This window comes from Chelmon rostratus, chromosome 22, assembly GCF_017976325.1.
Source record: "Chelmon rostratus isolate fCheRos1 chromosome 22, fCheRos1.pri, whole genome shotgun sequence".
Taxonomy (NCBI): Eukaryota; Metazoa; Chordata; class Actinopteri; order Chaetodontiformes; family Chaetodontidae; genus Chelmon; species Chelmon rostratus.
The window spans coordinates 19931306-19945271 of record NC_055679.1 but is presented as its reverse complement, the minus strand read 5'-3'; the positions used below and the strand labels follow the sequence as shown (position 1 = coordinate 19945271).

Here is a 13966-nt window from a genome sequence, read left to right as displayed (position 1 = left end):
AGCTAGGCTAAACTAGGCTAAACGGTTCCCTGTACTGGACAAAGACTGGAAGCAAGGGAAACTGCGAGCCTAGCTACATAAAAGATCTTTGCGCTAAGCTAGGATACTAATGCACAACAGCTAGCTACAAACAGCTAGCAAAATGTTGGAAATGGTTACTGTACAAATGTTGACAAAACAACCAGATACCACATAAATATTTAGTCTATATACACTGTGTTTCGTGGCTACACTGGCTAGCAGTTTGTCCCTGTTTCCAGCTACGCTAGGCTAAAACATGGTGGCCCTATCTGTGCTGTAAATCATGCAGGTCCACAGGTTGTTGAATGTGTTTCATGACTTTCATCTGTTGTATCTTCAGGCTAACTGCTCCTACGTCTCAGTGTCTCCTTCATGTGTTGGTGTTTCTACACCTGCATGTGAATCAAACAGCTTCTCAGAAGGTGGACGCTGGTTTTCTGTGACGGAGCGAGCTAGCTAGCAGTTTCCCCTGCTTCCAAATACCGAAGTACAGCTTCTATAGTGTGTTTAATGCTGAACCGTTTCAACACTAAAACCGCGTTCACAGACAGCGAGTCAGGATCTGCTCTTCAACATGAGCCACGTCCACCTGAACGACCCCTCCCTTTATACTGTCTGTTCCTGCTGGTAGTCTCACTCTGACACCATGAAACACCTGAAAAGCGGCTCCATCAGATGCCACTGATGAATATTCAGGTTATTACAGCCTGTTTTTACTGGTTCTTTATCACCTGCAGTAGACAAGGGAAGAACCGAGGTTTGTTCATGTCCAAGAAAAACTTGCCAAATGAATTCTTTTGTCCATCGATGGTGAAATGTGCTGTTTTTTTTGATATGGTGATAAACCTTCTGTTAGAACCAATAAAGTGTTTACTAATTATCAGATATCAAACTTCAGCTTCATTCATTAAGAGGAAACATGTTGAGTTGTTGAGTTACACAGTGAAGCTTTCTGACCTGTGGTTTTCACCAGACTTCAGTTTGAAGAGGTCACTTTTTTATTTCCATCACAGATTTGGCAGGAACGCACACACAAAAAAAGTTTTCTCAGGAAATTAAATTTGCAAACTAATTCTCTTCACTTTTTATCTCTTCTGTTTGTTCAACGTAAAGTCATTTCATAGCAAAACAAACAAAAAACCACGAGTATCTTCTGCCCCGGAACAGTCTCTTGTGTTTTCATGCTCGTGACGTCCTTCGTGTGTGAGCTCGAGCAGCTTCAGCCTTTGATCACGGCGATCGGCCTCAGTTTGATCGCCTTCTTACTGATTCCAGCGTCGTGACACGTGTTCACGACGTCCGTCACATTTTTGTACGATTCAGGAGCCTGAAAACAAAAACAACAAAACATCAGCTGACGTTCACACAAACGACGTTTCTTTACCGTCGACACGCAGAAGAAGGAAAAAATACAGTTTAATCACATTAATTCCATAAAAGATCTGAATGTTGTGATGGAAGAACTCGAACATTTTATTTGAACAGATGTTTAAATAATAACGTTTGTATTCATTCAACTAGAACATTTAGCATCAGCCACATTTCAAGCTCGACCAAAAACATGTCACCTCCTCCATGACCAGTTTGGGCGAAGCCACTCGGATGGCGATGCCCATGTCGGCCAGTTTGTCCAGGACGTCCTGGAAGTCCAGGTTCCTGCGAGACTTCGCCCGGGACAGAGCGCGACCCTGAAACGAGAGACGGGTGGAGGAAGCAGACAGAAGATAATCATTATTACCAGTGACGGCATCCAGGGAGCAGTTTTTACTTTCTGTCCGTCCGTTACTATGGATACCTGATATGTTTTTTTTGTCAACTGTTAGCTGAAGCTTTGAGGCTGCGTGAAGCAGAGAATATGCCCAAATACTAAAGTTGGAGATTATTTCTGCTGTGAAGAAAATCCTCAACACTCTGAAAACAAATTTAATCCAGCGAGCAACAAAAAAAAGTCTCAGCGAAGTTTGGTCAGACTGTTGATGACCAGCCTGTCACATGACCCGACAGAGACTCGTACCGCTCCGTGACACGTGGTGCCGAATGTCTCCGTCATGCCTTGTTCGGTCCCTGTGAGGACGTAGCTGCAGGTTCCCATCGTCCCCCCGATCAGCACCGGCTGACCTGTGAGCTGAAAACACACGAAGAAGAAGAGCGAGTGAATCTGCAGCAGCACTCTGAAGTCTGATGAAATGAACCGAACGGCGGGAGGAGTTCCGTACCTGGTAGTCTACGGGGATGAGGGGGTGGTGCGGGGGGAAAGCTCGGGTGGATCCTTTGCGGTGGACCAGCAGAGTCCTCTGCTTCCCGTCCACCATGTGCTCCTCCACTTTGGCAATGTTGTGGGAAACGTCGTAGATGACGTGCATGTCCAGGTCGTCCGGCGTCGTGCCGAACACTTTGGAAAAGGCCTGAAAGTTTTCAAAGTGTTGGCTTTGTGAGAAGATCTGATCCTGGACCTGCTTTTATTCATCAGACTGTCGACGCCTCTGAGAGCTCCTCTGAGGCTCCAGGTGTGTTTACCTGTCTGGTGAGGAAGGTCATGGACGAGCGGTTCACCCAGGCGTAGTTTCCTGCCGCGGCCATCCCCTTCAGGTAGTCCTGTCCTTCCTGTGACGTGATGCGAGCGCAGGCCAGCTGACGGTCGTTCACCGTGATCTTATCTCTTTTCATGGCCTTCTCCATGGCAACCAGAGCATCTGTCAGCAGCATTTAGGACATTTTACGACGTCTGGATCAAAGGATTCAAGACACTTTCTACAAAACGCGAATCTTTAAAAACAGCTGCACTGAAACTGAAACAGGAAGTCTCGCTGAGATCTAAACGTCCCGCGATCACAAGAACAAACACAGAACAAACAAGAACGTGAACAATTCCAGATTTCAGCCGCCACAGATTCATGACCTGCTGATACTCACACTTAGTCTACACGTATTCAGAGAAACCAGAGACTTCCCATTTCACACCGTTCGTAAAGATGCCTTTGAAGGCCAAAGAGTGCGTTCTCTTTACAGCAACATAACTTTATTTATAGATCATGTAGAGACAAGATGACATCATCATCACATTCAACATTTTTTAAAAACATTTTTAACTAATTATTAACACTTTGAGTGAAAAAGTTGCAATGAAATCACTTTGATCAAACTGTAATAGTTTTTTATTCCAGCACCATCAGGTGTGCGTGGCTGTTCTTCTTACCTGTCGCCACCTGGTGTCCGAGGCCTCTGCTGCCGCTGTGGATCATCACACACACCTGACCTTTGTGGTCGATGCCCATCTTCTTGGCGGCGTAGTCGTTGTAGATCTCGTCCACCACCTGGATCTCAGCGTAGTGGTTTCCTGCTCCCAGAGTCCCCAGCTTCAAAACATGCACGCGCACACACACACACACACACACACACACACACACACACAGTGAGAAGATGCTGTTGTGGTTTGGTCACTGTTATGTTTCCAGAGCTGGACGAGAAGACCGGAGCGCCGGGGCTGATGGGATACCTGCGGCAGGCCCCTTTTCTTGGCCTTGGACGAGACTTTGTTGGGGTCCGCCTGCAGCATCCTGCCGTACTCCTCGCAGTGCTCTTTGTCCTCGGCCCAGGCGTAACCCTCCCTCAGAGACCAGTCCACCCCCATCTCCAGAGCCTCCTCCAGGTCCCTGAGCACACACAGGTAAACAGGTAACACAGGTAACACAGGTGGACGAGGTTTGTGTTGTGGTCCAGACTCAGTCCCGGGCGCCCCTCCTTACTTGGCTCCCATGGGGATGACTCCCTTGGATCCGACTCCCACTGGGATGTGGTCGAACAGCGACTGGGCCAGCTGCTCCTTCACCGGCTGCACGTCCCCCTCGTCCAGGTTGGTCCTCAGCAGACGGACGCCACAGTTTATGTCAAAGCCAACGCCGCCTGCAGGACAAACGAACGATGGCTGCTGAGTTATCAGGCGGACAGAAGAAGGCCGACCCCTCCCCCTAACAAACATCATAACTGAAGTTAGAACCTGGAGACACCACAGCATCCGGGTTGTTCATGTCGAAGGCCGCCATGTTTCCGATGGCAAATCCATATCCAGAGTGAACGTCTGGGAGACCGATGGACCTCTGTGGACAATCAGAGCTCTCAACACATTTTCATGATCAAATCCCCCCCAGAGCTCGTAAAGAGCACCGTGTCACTCACGTGTACGATGCCCGGCAGCGCTGCCACGTTCCCAATCTGCTTCATGGCCGGAAGGAATCCACCCACACCTGAAACCAGATCAACAACTGAAGTCAAACCTGAAGATGAACTGAGCGCTTCAAACAGGTGAACAGCAGCTGACCTCCTCCCCGACAGGCGTTACGAAGCTCCTCAAACATCAGCTTCTCCAGCGAGTCGTTCACATAGAAGTTTCCTTCAACCTGGCAAAGAAAATACGTTTTCATGGTCACTCTGATTCAATCCAGTGGATCAATACAAAGCTCTGCAGCTGGTGTGATCGGTCCTGACTGAGTTCAGGGATGAGTCTTCATTTCTTTCTTACAACATTTCTTATGTTTCATATAGAAATTCTATTAATGTTCAGGTCTCAAAACAACAATAACAACCAAGTTAATCTGGTCCTTATAAAATGTTTGCTTCTTTTCAATGATAAAAACGTGTTTCCATCTCGTCTGTCAATTACAGACTGGATGTTTTATATATTGTGCTGATTTCAATTAGAAAAATAAGCAGTTATGACTTGTAATGTCTCTGTAGCCAAACTGTAAATTACAGTTTGATATATTCTATATTTTCACATCAGTAGGATCCACCCTTTAATTCGGCTTATATTTCATAGCTAATAGTAGCATCTCAGAGCTCCGTCAGCAGGTTTTAGCTTTGGTATGTGGCTGATTTGGAGGATAATTTCATTGATTCTTGTCTTGACAAATTGAATTTAATATATTCATGTTTTCAGGATGGATTCCCTGTCTGGTTCATGTCCAGCCAACCAGCCAACATGTGCGAACTGACTGTATTAAACTGTGGACTGAACTGCTCTGGAAGCTAACCAGCTAGCCACGTTAACAGCTAAAAGTGAATCCAGAGTCTCACCTGCATGTTGGGAACAAAACCCTTTTTGATCCTCCAGCAGTTACTGCTGATCTTATCCAGATACTGCAGCTCATCGTTGTAACTTCGACTCATTATTTTTTTTCGAAAAGGTTTCACTGAAAGAATTTAATGCTGCGTTTCACCGGCTGCCTGATGCCAAATAGCAGCAGTCACAGCAGTACGGAAGCCCGTAAGCGTTTTGACAGCAAAACGCGGTTATCAATTAGGCATGACGCATGAAAATATTGCTCAGAGAGGAAAACATTAAACATCGACCATGTGACTGTCTGTAACTACTGAATTCATACTGTTCCAAAGTTCATGCTGGAGTTCATACTGTATTCACAAATGGGAGCGTTAGCTAACAACTAAACTTTTTACTTGCCGTAGCAATGTCGGTCCGAGTGGAGCCGGAAGTTTGACGAGTGACATTCAAAACAAAAGATGTATGTATGTATGTATGTATTTATTTATTTATTTATTCATTTATTTATTGGGTATGAAGGGGACTCAGTCATTCACAAGCGAGAATGGAGCGAGGTTCACCCCTATGTGAGCATGACAATATGATTGTTAAACAGACGAAGGGTTTATTTTGAAAATATTGATTTTGAAAACCGGAACTTGTGCGTTTCGCTGTGTTGTTGACACTGTCATGTCGTCGGTTCTGCTCAGTGTTTATCGGGACGCGTGTGATGTTTCAGAGGAACATTATCAAAGGGCCTGGATCTAGTTCTCGGTACTTTAGCTCCTCAGGTAAGTGTGTTTGTGTTTGTCTGTCAGCTCTCACTGCTTTCAGTCCAAACGTTGGTTAAACACGTCAAACGGCTAACGCACAAGTTAACTAACGTTGGCGAGCTTAACTGTTACGCAGCATCTTCATTTAAACGTTAGCTAACGAAAATGTTGAAAAACCGAAAACGAAACGGATCATTTCTTCTGAAATAAGACAGGTTTTACACCAGATCCCTTCAGTCTATTCGTCTTATTTTGCTTATAATATTTAGCTCATGTGTTGGTGGTTTTGTCTTGTGTGAATGTTTTTCAAACGTTAGTTCGTAACGTTGTGAACGTTAAGTTAAACATATTATGTGAATCTGAATGTTGCGTTAAAGTACAGAACAGAATAACTGTTATTCTGTAACGTTCATGACTCATCAGAAAATCAGAGCCGGAACTTTCTACTTTAATCTTTTTAACTCTCAGCCAAAAACAGAGTAAATTAGTGAGTAATGGAGGTTTTGATTTATATCCTGTCAGCACAATAACTGGACAAAGTAATGGACAGATGGCAGATTATTTTTATTTAAAATAATTAATGAGAAAACTACACAAATGTTCACAGTTGCTCTGCTTCCTTCCACCAAACTCCATTAACGTTCCCCCTGATTTTAGAGAGACCTGCTCTCCATGTCTGAGCTGCTGAAAAGACAAAATTCAGTCGTGTTTGTTTGTAAAATCAAATGAAAGTAAAATATCAGGTATACCATGTGGCCAAAAGTATGTGGACACAGCTGTCAATGAGCAGTGGTTCAGAAGTGTTCAGATATGTTCTGTTGTAGAAATAAACATCTTTCCACAACATTTAGTTATCCTGCTAAAAATGACAAACATGAGTCAGGTTATATGAACAGTTACAGGTATTCTGTGAGTGTGTGGATGCCAGCGTTTGGCTCAGGTGTGTTAGTTCCTGTGTTAGTTCAGTGTTAACCCTGCATGTTCTGAAGTGACTTCTTTGCATCAGGATCTGCACTCGTCTAAACATTCTTCTTAAGTCTGTCCATGTTTATGTGTCGTCTCCAGCATGAAGCTCCGGATTCGGCTCAACCGGCAGACCAGCAGGGTGGAGGTACCGGGAGAAGAGCCCAGTCTGAAGGAGCTCATAGACCACGTCAAGGAGACGGTTTTGCCTTTTCATGGACTCAGGTGAGAGCAGGTGTGAGAAAGGACCCAGATACTTTCTGAACAAAAACACCTGCAGCATCACCACTAGGTGTCACTAAATCCTCCACACTGGACCTTAAAATAATGATTATTAACAGACATGGACAGAAGAAGAATATTCAGTATCACTATCAGTGTTTGTGTTTTTGCTTGGATCTTATTTTTATTATATTGTGATTTTCTCCAGAGCTCAGACGTCAGGATAATGTTGACTTTCTATGTCATTGTGATGTGCTTTTTACACAGTTAGTGTGTGTTTGTACTGTGGTGACTTCAGGCGTGTAGTTCCAGTGCAGGAGGACGTCTTTGTTGTCTCTGACGTCAAACAGTTGCTGTTTGTCTCTCAGTGCAGAGACAGAGTTCAGTTTGTCTCTGAACGGCTCAGAGCTTCTGTCCGACACCGGTCAGACCCTGTCATCCTGCGGCATCGTCTCCGGAGACTTGATCTGCGCCATCCTGCCTCAACCCGCGGCCGCCACCCGCACCGCTGCCCCCCCCGGCACCACCCGCACCGCCTCCACCAGCTGCACCACCACCCGGACCAGCGGCTCAGAGAACCAGCGGAAAGAACAGAACCAACAGACCCGACAGGCTGCTGCCATGACGTCCAACCAGGTGAGTGAATCACCTGTGGATCCATGTGAAGAAAGAAGAGCTCACATCTTCAACTGACTGTAGTAATACTATTTTACTACAGTCTGACTGTGTGTTACTGCACTCTGACTGTGTGTTACTGCACTCTGGCTGAGTATTACTGCACTCTGGCTGAGTATTACTGCACTCTGCTGTGTATTACTGCACTCTGGCTGTGTATTACTGCACTCTGGCTGAGTATTACTGCACTCTGGCTGTGTATTACTGCACTCTGGCTGAGTATTACTGCACTCTGGCTGAGTATTACTGCACTCTGGCTGTGTATTACTGCACTCTGGCTGAGTATTACTGCACTCTGGCTGTGTATTACTGCACTCTGGCTGTGTATTACTGCGCTCTGGCTGTGAATTACTGCACTCTGGCTGTGTGTTACTGCACTCTGGCTGTGTGTTACTGCACTCTGGCTGAGTATTACTGCACTCTGGCTGAGTATTACTGCACTCTGGCTGTGTGTTACTGCACTCTGGCTGTGTGTTACTGCACTCTGGCTGTGTATTACTGCACTCTGACTGTGTGTTACTGCACTCTGGCTGAGTATTACTGCACTCTGACTGTGTGTTACTGCACTCTGGCTGAGTATTACTGCACTCTGGCTGTGAATTACTGCACTCTGGCTGAATATTACTGCACTCTGCTGTGTATTACTGCGCTCTGGCTGTGTATTACTGCACTCTGCTGTGTATTACTGCACTCTGGCTGAGTATTACTGCGCTCTGGCTGTGTATTACTGCGCTCTCTGCCATAGAAAGACACTTGACTGGACTGAAATAATAAACTGAAGTTAATTAACGAGCTGAGAGGGATCAGAAAGCTCAGGGAACGTGTCGTTGATGGTTCTGCAGCTCTTCAGTCATTACCCAGAGTGCAGTGTGTGCAGTTTCTCGTTCAGTGTGTGTTGTGTAATGGACACGTTCAGGAACAGAGTGAAAGTGTGTTTTGTCAGTGAAACGTTGAGCTGAAGTCTTTGATGGAGCTTTTTCTGTGAATGTGTTTGGACTCTGAAAGTCAAAGTGACGCCTTCAGCTGATAATAATACTGAACATCAGCAGATGCCAGTGAAGCTCAGCGTGTTTAATGCTGAGTCATTTCTGACCGAACTCACCGCAGCGCCGTCAGTGCTCGTCTTCACATGACGCTCAGCCTGCTTACACACTGAAAGCTGCACAGGGAGTGTGTTCAGGATATATAACAGCCTCATGATTGATCCCATGTATTATTCCCATCATGAAGTTATAAGAGACGACGATCAAAGCCAAACTGACTCAACAAGTGCAGCAAGTACACTCTGCGGTGCTGTAGGTGGTGCTGTGCACCGATACAGTCAGTTTGCAATCTGTCAATAAACTCAGAGAAGAAGATGATGAAGAACAAGAAGCAGAAGCAGAAGAAGGTGATGAAGATGAAGCAGGCTGACGTCAGCCTGCTGCTGCTTCACAGTGAAGACGAGAGAAGCAGACCTGACGTTCTCTGTGAATAAATAAATCAGATGGTTCAATTACCCACCTGTTCTCATCGACAGCGTGCAGCGTGTACACTGTGTGTGTGTGTTTGTGTGTGTGTGTATCACACACACACACTTAAATTCAGAGCGTTTCCTGTCTCCGTTCAGCTGGTAGAGAGCGATGGTCCCTGTTGGATTCTCACAGTTTTCTTGTATTTGAATGTGTCTGTGTTAACCAGCCCAGCAGCAGCAGCAGCCCTGCAGCACAGACAGAGTCCGACGAGACCACCGACGTGCCGGACCCTCAACCTTCGGCCTCCAGCTGGGAGCCGATGCTGTGCAGCGAGGCGGAGGAGGGTCAGGCTCCTCTCTCTCTGGAGCTCCTCTACCACTCGGCCCAAACCTCGAGTCCCAGTGACGCCATCATGGTGGCCGCAAACCTGCTGATGCTGGAAACTGGATTTGTTCCTCAGGTGAGTCTGCAGACAGCAGGGAGGCACCGTGTCACCTGAAACTTTGCAGTGTTTGTTCTGTGTGTGTACAGTGTGTTCTGTGTGTGTACTGTGTGTGTACAGTGTATACAGTGTGCGTACAGTGTGCGTACTGTGTGTGTACAGAGTTTTCTGTGTGTGTACAGTGTATACAGTGTGTGTACTGTGTGTGTACAGTGTTTTCTGTATGAGTACAGTGTGTACTGTGTGTGTACAGTGTATACAGTGTATACAGTGTGTGTACAGTTTGTGTACAGTGTGTACTATGTGTGTACAGTGTATACAGTGTGTGTACAGTGTGCACTGTGTGTGTTCTGTGTGTGTTCTGTGTGTGTACAGTGTATACAGTGTGTGTACAGTGTGTGTTCTGTGTGTGTACAGTGTATGTTCTGTGTATATACAGTGTGTGTACAGTGTGTTTTGTGTGTGTACAGTGTGTGTACTGTGTGCGTACTGTGTGTGTGCAGTGTGTTCTGTGTGTGTTCTGTATATATACAGTCTGTATTGTGTATACAGTGTATACAGTGTGTGTACAGTGTATGTACAGTGTGTATACAGTGTGTACTATGTGTGTACAGTGTATACAGTGTGTGTACAGTGTATACAGTGTGTATACAGTGTGTGTACAGTGTATACAGTGTGTGTACAGTGTGTATACAGTGTGTACAGTGTGTACTATGTGTGTACAGTGTGTACAGTGTATAGAGTGTGTGTACAGTGTATGTACAGTGTGTATACAGTCTGTGTACTCTGTGTACTGTGTGTACAGTGTGTATACAGCCTGTGTACAGCGTGTATACAGTGTGTACAGTCTGTGTACTGTGTGTACTGTGTGTACAGCATGTATACAGCCTGTGTACTGTGTGTACAGCGTGTATACAGTCTGTGTACAGTGTGTACAGTCTGTGTACTGTGTGTACAGCATGTATACAGTCTGTGTACTGTGTGTACAGCGTGTATACAGCCTGTGTACTGTGTGTACAGCGTGTATACAGTCTGTGTACTGTGTGTACAGTGTGTACAGTGTGTATACAGTGTGTATAGTGTGTATACAGTGTGTGTACAGTCTGTGTACTGTGTATACAGCCTGTGTACTGTGTGCTCAGGGCAGTGAGCTGCAGGCCTCTCACATGCCTGCAGGGTGGAGGTCAGCAGCTGGACTCTACAGGCTGCAGTACTCCCACCCCCTGTGTGACGGCAGCCTGGCTGTGGTGGTGGCTGTGTCTATGGGCCCCGTCCTCGTCATTAATGGTGAGTTGTAGTTGTGTGTCCTCGTCATCCAGATGTTTCAGAGTTTTTATCAGTTCAATCAAAGAGACGTTTATCCTCTAAACTTCTGAGAGAGGTTACAAAGGAGTACTTCTACTTTTAATACTTTACATTTTACTGATAATAGTGGATCTGAATACAGTACTTTTTATTGTAGTGGAGTATTTGTATTGCTACCTCCTGGTCTGAAGACCAGCTGTTCACAGCCGGTCTGGTGTGACAGCTTCACCGACTGTCGCTCTCACAGCTGATGGTTTCAGTAACCGTGGTAACGACCCCACAGGTGAAACAGCTGAAGCGCTGCACCGTCACACACCTGTGTGACGTTAACACTGACCTGTCAGGTGGAAACATGGAGTAAAATATGAATCAAACATCACCTTTTTGCTCATTATGGAAACTTATATTCAGACTTCTGTCGTGTGATGAAGCTGTTTCTTCTCTGTGCAGCGACTTTGAAGGTGAAGCAAACGGTCGACCTGGTCCGCAAACTGTGCCTGAACCCCTCCAGCTACGTGACCGCCGAGTGGCCAGGTAGAGCTCTGATTGGTCCATTTGACACCAAACAAGCGCGAGAGCGTCTGAGAGCAGCTGATAAAACGTCACGTGTGTGTTGTTGTTCAGGAGAAAGTGCAGCTGCAGCTTTCAGAGGTCTGAAGAAACTGTCCCGGGTCTTCAAAGACCAGCTGGCCTACCCGCTGATCGCTTCAGCCAGAGAAGGTAAAGACTCACCTGACGGCTCTGACGGCTCCACAGGTGGAGTGTCAGGAAGTCAGTACAGCATCACGAGCTAACAGAACTTCAAAAACTACAGTCTGTGAGGCTAAAGGAAGAACAGGGAGAAAACTGTTTCACACACATATCTAATTATGCTAAGCTAACTGATGTCAATGAGTCATTTAGTCACTGTCTGTAGACGCCTCCTCAGGTGTGTCTGTGGTCTTTCCAGCGATGGCTCTGCCGGTGGCGTTCGGTCTGGCCGCTCTTCCTCCTGAGCTCCTCCTCAGAGTCCTCAGACTGCTGGACGTCCGCTCTGTGGTCAGACTGTCTTCAGTCTGCAGACACCTGAACGTGGCTGCGGCCGACTCCATGCTGTGGAGACACCTGTACCTCAGAGACTTCCCAGGTGAGACAGCTCCAGACAGGTGACCAGTTCCAGTCAGAGCAGAAACCTCCCAGTTTGACCTCTACTGGTGTTTGTGGATGAGATGGTTAATGAAGTCCTCTGTGTTGTGGTTCAGTTTCAGATCCCAGCAGTCTCAGACACACGGACTGGAAGGCGGTGAGCAGCACACAGTCCACAGATGCTAATCGCAAAGAACCTGTACGATCCCAAAAAACTGCACATACTGCACTCTGCCTTCAGAAATACCACGAGAAACTGCAGTATTAGTACCAACAACAAGTTCTCTGAGCTTCCTGATTCATTTTGACTGCTTCGTTTAAGAAAATCAATCATTAAACTTAGCTTTAGTCTTAGCTAGCTGTGGCTATCTCACAAGCTAGCTTTCACTTACTTTAGCTGTTAGCAGTTAGCTGTTAGCCGCCTGTGGCAGAGTGCAGTGAAACTGACGTCAGGACGTCTGTCAGGACCAAACTCTGACCTGCTGTGTTTTAGCTTTTCGGAGCAGCTCTGATGTGAATGTTAAAACATTTAGTTCAGATTCGTTTCAGTCCAGAAACCTTCTGTTCTACCTGAAATCTGTTCTACCTGAAATCTGTTCTACCTGAACTCAGCATGTGGAAGTTTCAGATCTGACATGTTCCAACATTATTTCTGTCTTCAGCTTTACAAACAGCTTTATAAGCTTCGCTGCGACCGCCGGCGTCCTCGTACCCACCCCGTCTCTCCTTTCTACTTAAACCCCCGGGACATCTTCGCCCCCGTCCCCGCCTATCCGCCGCTGCCTGGCATCATCGGGGGGGAGTACGACCAGAGACCAAACCTCCCCCGTGGCCTCCTCCCCCGCCCTCGCCACGACCCCATCCACCCTCCTCGGAATCAAGACGGCCGAGCTCTGAACAGCTTCCGCAGAGTGGGACCGCCGGGAGGACCGCCGGGAGGACGACCTGCGGACGTCCGGCGAGGCTTCATCTGATCAGTGTTTGTTCTTCTTTTCTTCTTCTGCAGAAATAAAACAAGCGTGAACAACAGGAGAGCTTCTTCGCGGAGACACGTCCCCGAAGCTGAGACAGGAAGTCCACGTTCAGAGCCGCAGTTTGACTCTGCGTCAGTTTGTGGTGGTTTTATTAAATATGATGCGTTTCATTCCAGTCTGACCAGATGTTCCAGCGTCTGTGTTTATTCTGCTGAGAAACGTTCATGAATGAACGCAGCACAGTTCACCGCTGACCCCCAGTCTGTTTCCATCATAATAATCAGCTGTTTACAGTCACTGACCTGTACGGTGGCCCATTCAGGCCAAAAAAAGAAAAAAACAAACGTACTCAAGGTCAAAATCATAGAAATCGCAAAATGTCTTTTTACTCAAAGTTTAAATTCTGACGTAGTTTTTCATTATTTTCACTTTCTATTATAACTTTAAAGAAGTCAAACTTTAGTTCAGCCTGTGGTGTTTGAAAAGGTCGAGACAGACTTCATGTTTTCTGCTTTAACTTAAATAAACTCTTAAATAAACTGTGTCGTTTTCTTCTGTCTGAAATCTGTTTCTGTTGTTTTATCTTTTTGCCTTAGTTTTGTTTTTGTCTGCAAGTTTTTATGCTTTAGTAATAATTTGACTTTTGAAGTCATAATTTAGCTTTTTGTCTCTTTTTTTTTACATAGTCAAGATTTTGACTAGTTGCTCCGTAATCTTTACAGACTTCTAGTCCAAATCATTTTATAACATGTATAAATCAGCAGTGCAGGTGCAGATTCAGGGGTTTACCCCCGCCCCCCCCCGTCATGATTCTGACTTAAATGGTTCAAACTTTGACTTATCTGATCATCATTACTTGGTACCTTTAAAAGTGAACGTTTTTGACTGATGTTTCCTAATTTTAATTTAAATATGATAAAGTACGTCATAATAACATTATTGTTTACCCAATGAGCACGAAAATGAAGGTACAG

At 45.9% G+C, this 13966-nt stretch overlaps 2 protein-coding genes across 3 annotated transcripts; one reads left to right on the top strand and one right to left on the bottom strand.

The window, feature by feature from the left end:
- Positions 1–1007: 1007 nt before the first annotated feature.
- On the bottom strand, positions 1008–5459 carry rtcb (RNA 2',3'-cyclic phosphate and 5'-OH ligase). The gene is made up of 12 exons (XM_041964195.1): positions 5095–5459; positions 4340–4418; positions 4198–4265; positions 4019–4118; positions 3768–3924; positions 3518–3674; positions 3218–3377; positions 2539–2714; positions 2238–2426; positions 2036–2146; positions 1590–1709; positions 1008–1348 (listed from the first exon to the last, which is right to left on the bottom strand). Exons 1-12 carry the CDS (start codon positions 5185–5187, stop codon positions 1241–1243), a joined length of 1518 nt encoding a protein of 505 aa, XP_041820129.1. The 5' UTR covers positions 5188–5459; the 3' UTR covers positions 1008–1240.
- A 269-nt stretch (positions 5460–5728) lies between these two features.
- Positions 5729–13550, top strand: fbxo7 (F-box protein 7). 2 transcript variants are annotated; one of them, XM_041963968.1, is made up of 10 exons: positions 5729–5850; positions 6898–7020; positions 7386–7653; positions 9373–9606; positions 10731–10875; positions 11344–11427; positions 11518–11613; positions 11843–12019; positions 12135–12175; positions 12681–13550. In XM_041963968.1, the coding sequence occupies exons 2-10, from the start codon at positions 6899–6901 to the stop codon at positions 12990–12992; spliced, it is 1479 nt and encodes a 492-aa protein (XP_041819902.1). In that variant the 5' UTR covers positions 5729–5850; position 6898; the 3' UTR covers positions 12993–13550. The 2 variants fall into 2 exon arrangements, with proteins under 2 accessions (XP_041819902.1, XP_041819903.1); XM_041963969.1 differs by lacking the exon at positions 5729–5850 and having other exon boundaries at positions 6931–7030.
- Positions 13551–13966: the final 416 nt, after the last annotated feature.

Excerpts from the sequence above, each read along its gene's own strand:
- rtcb (XM_041964195.1), bottom strand. The coding sequence starts at position 5,187 with ATGAGTCGAAGTTACAACGATGAGCTGCAGTATCTGGATAAGATCAGC. Across the intron at positions 4,266-4,339 it reads TAACGCCTGTCGGGGAGGAG|GTGTGGGTGGATTCCTTCCG; the intron begins GTCAGCTGCTGT and ends ATCTGGTTTCAG. Across the intron at positions 4,119-4,197 it reads CGCTGCCGGGCATCGTACAC|AGGTCCATCGGTCTCCCAGA; the intron begins GTGAGTGACACG and ends GATTGTCCACAG.
- fbxo7 (XM_041963968.1), top strand. The coding sequence starts at position 6,899 with ATGAAGCTCCGGATTCGGCTCAACCGGCAGACCAGCAGGGTGGAGGTA. Across the intron at positions 11,428-11,517 it reads CGTGACCGCCGAGTGGCCAG|GAGAAAGTGCAGCTGCAGCT; the intron begins GTAGAGCTCTGA and ends GTTGTTGTTCAG. Across the intron at positions 12,176-12,680 it reads GACACACGGACTGGAAGGCG|CTTTACAAACAGCTTTATAA; the intron begins GTGAGCAGCACA and ends TTCTGTCTTCAG.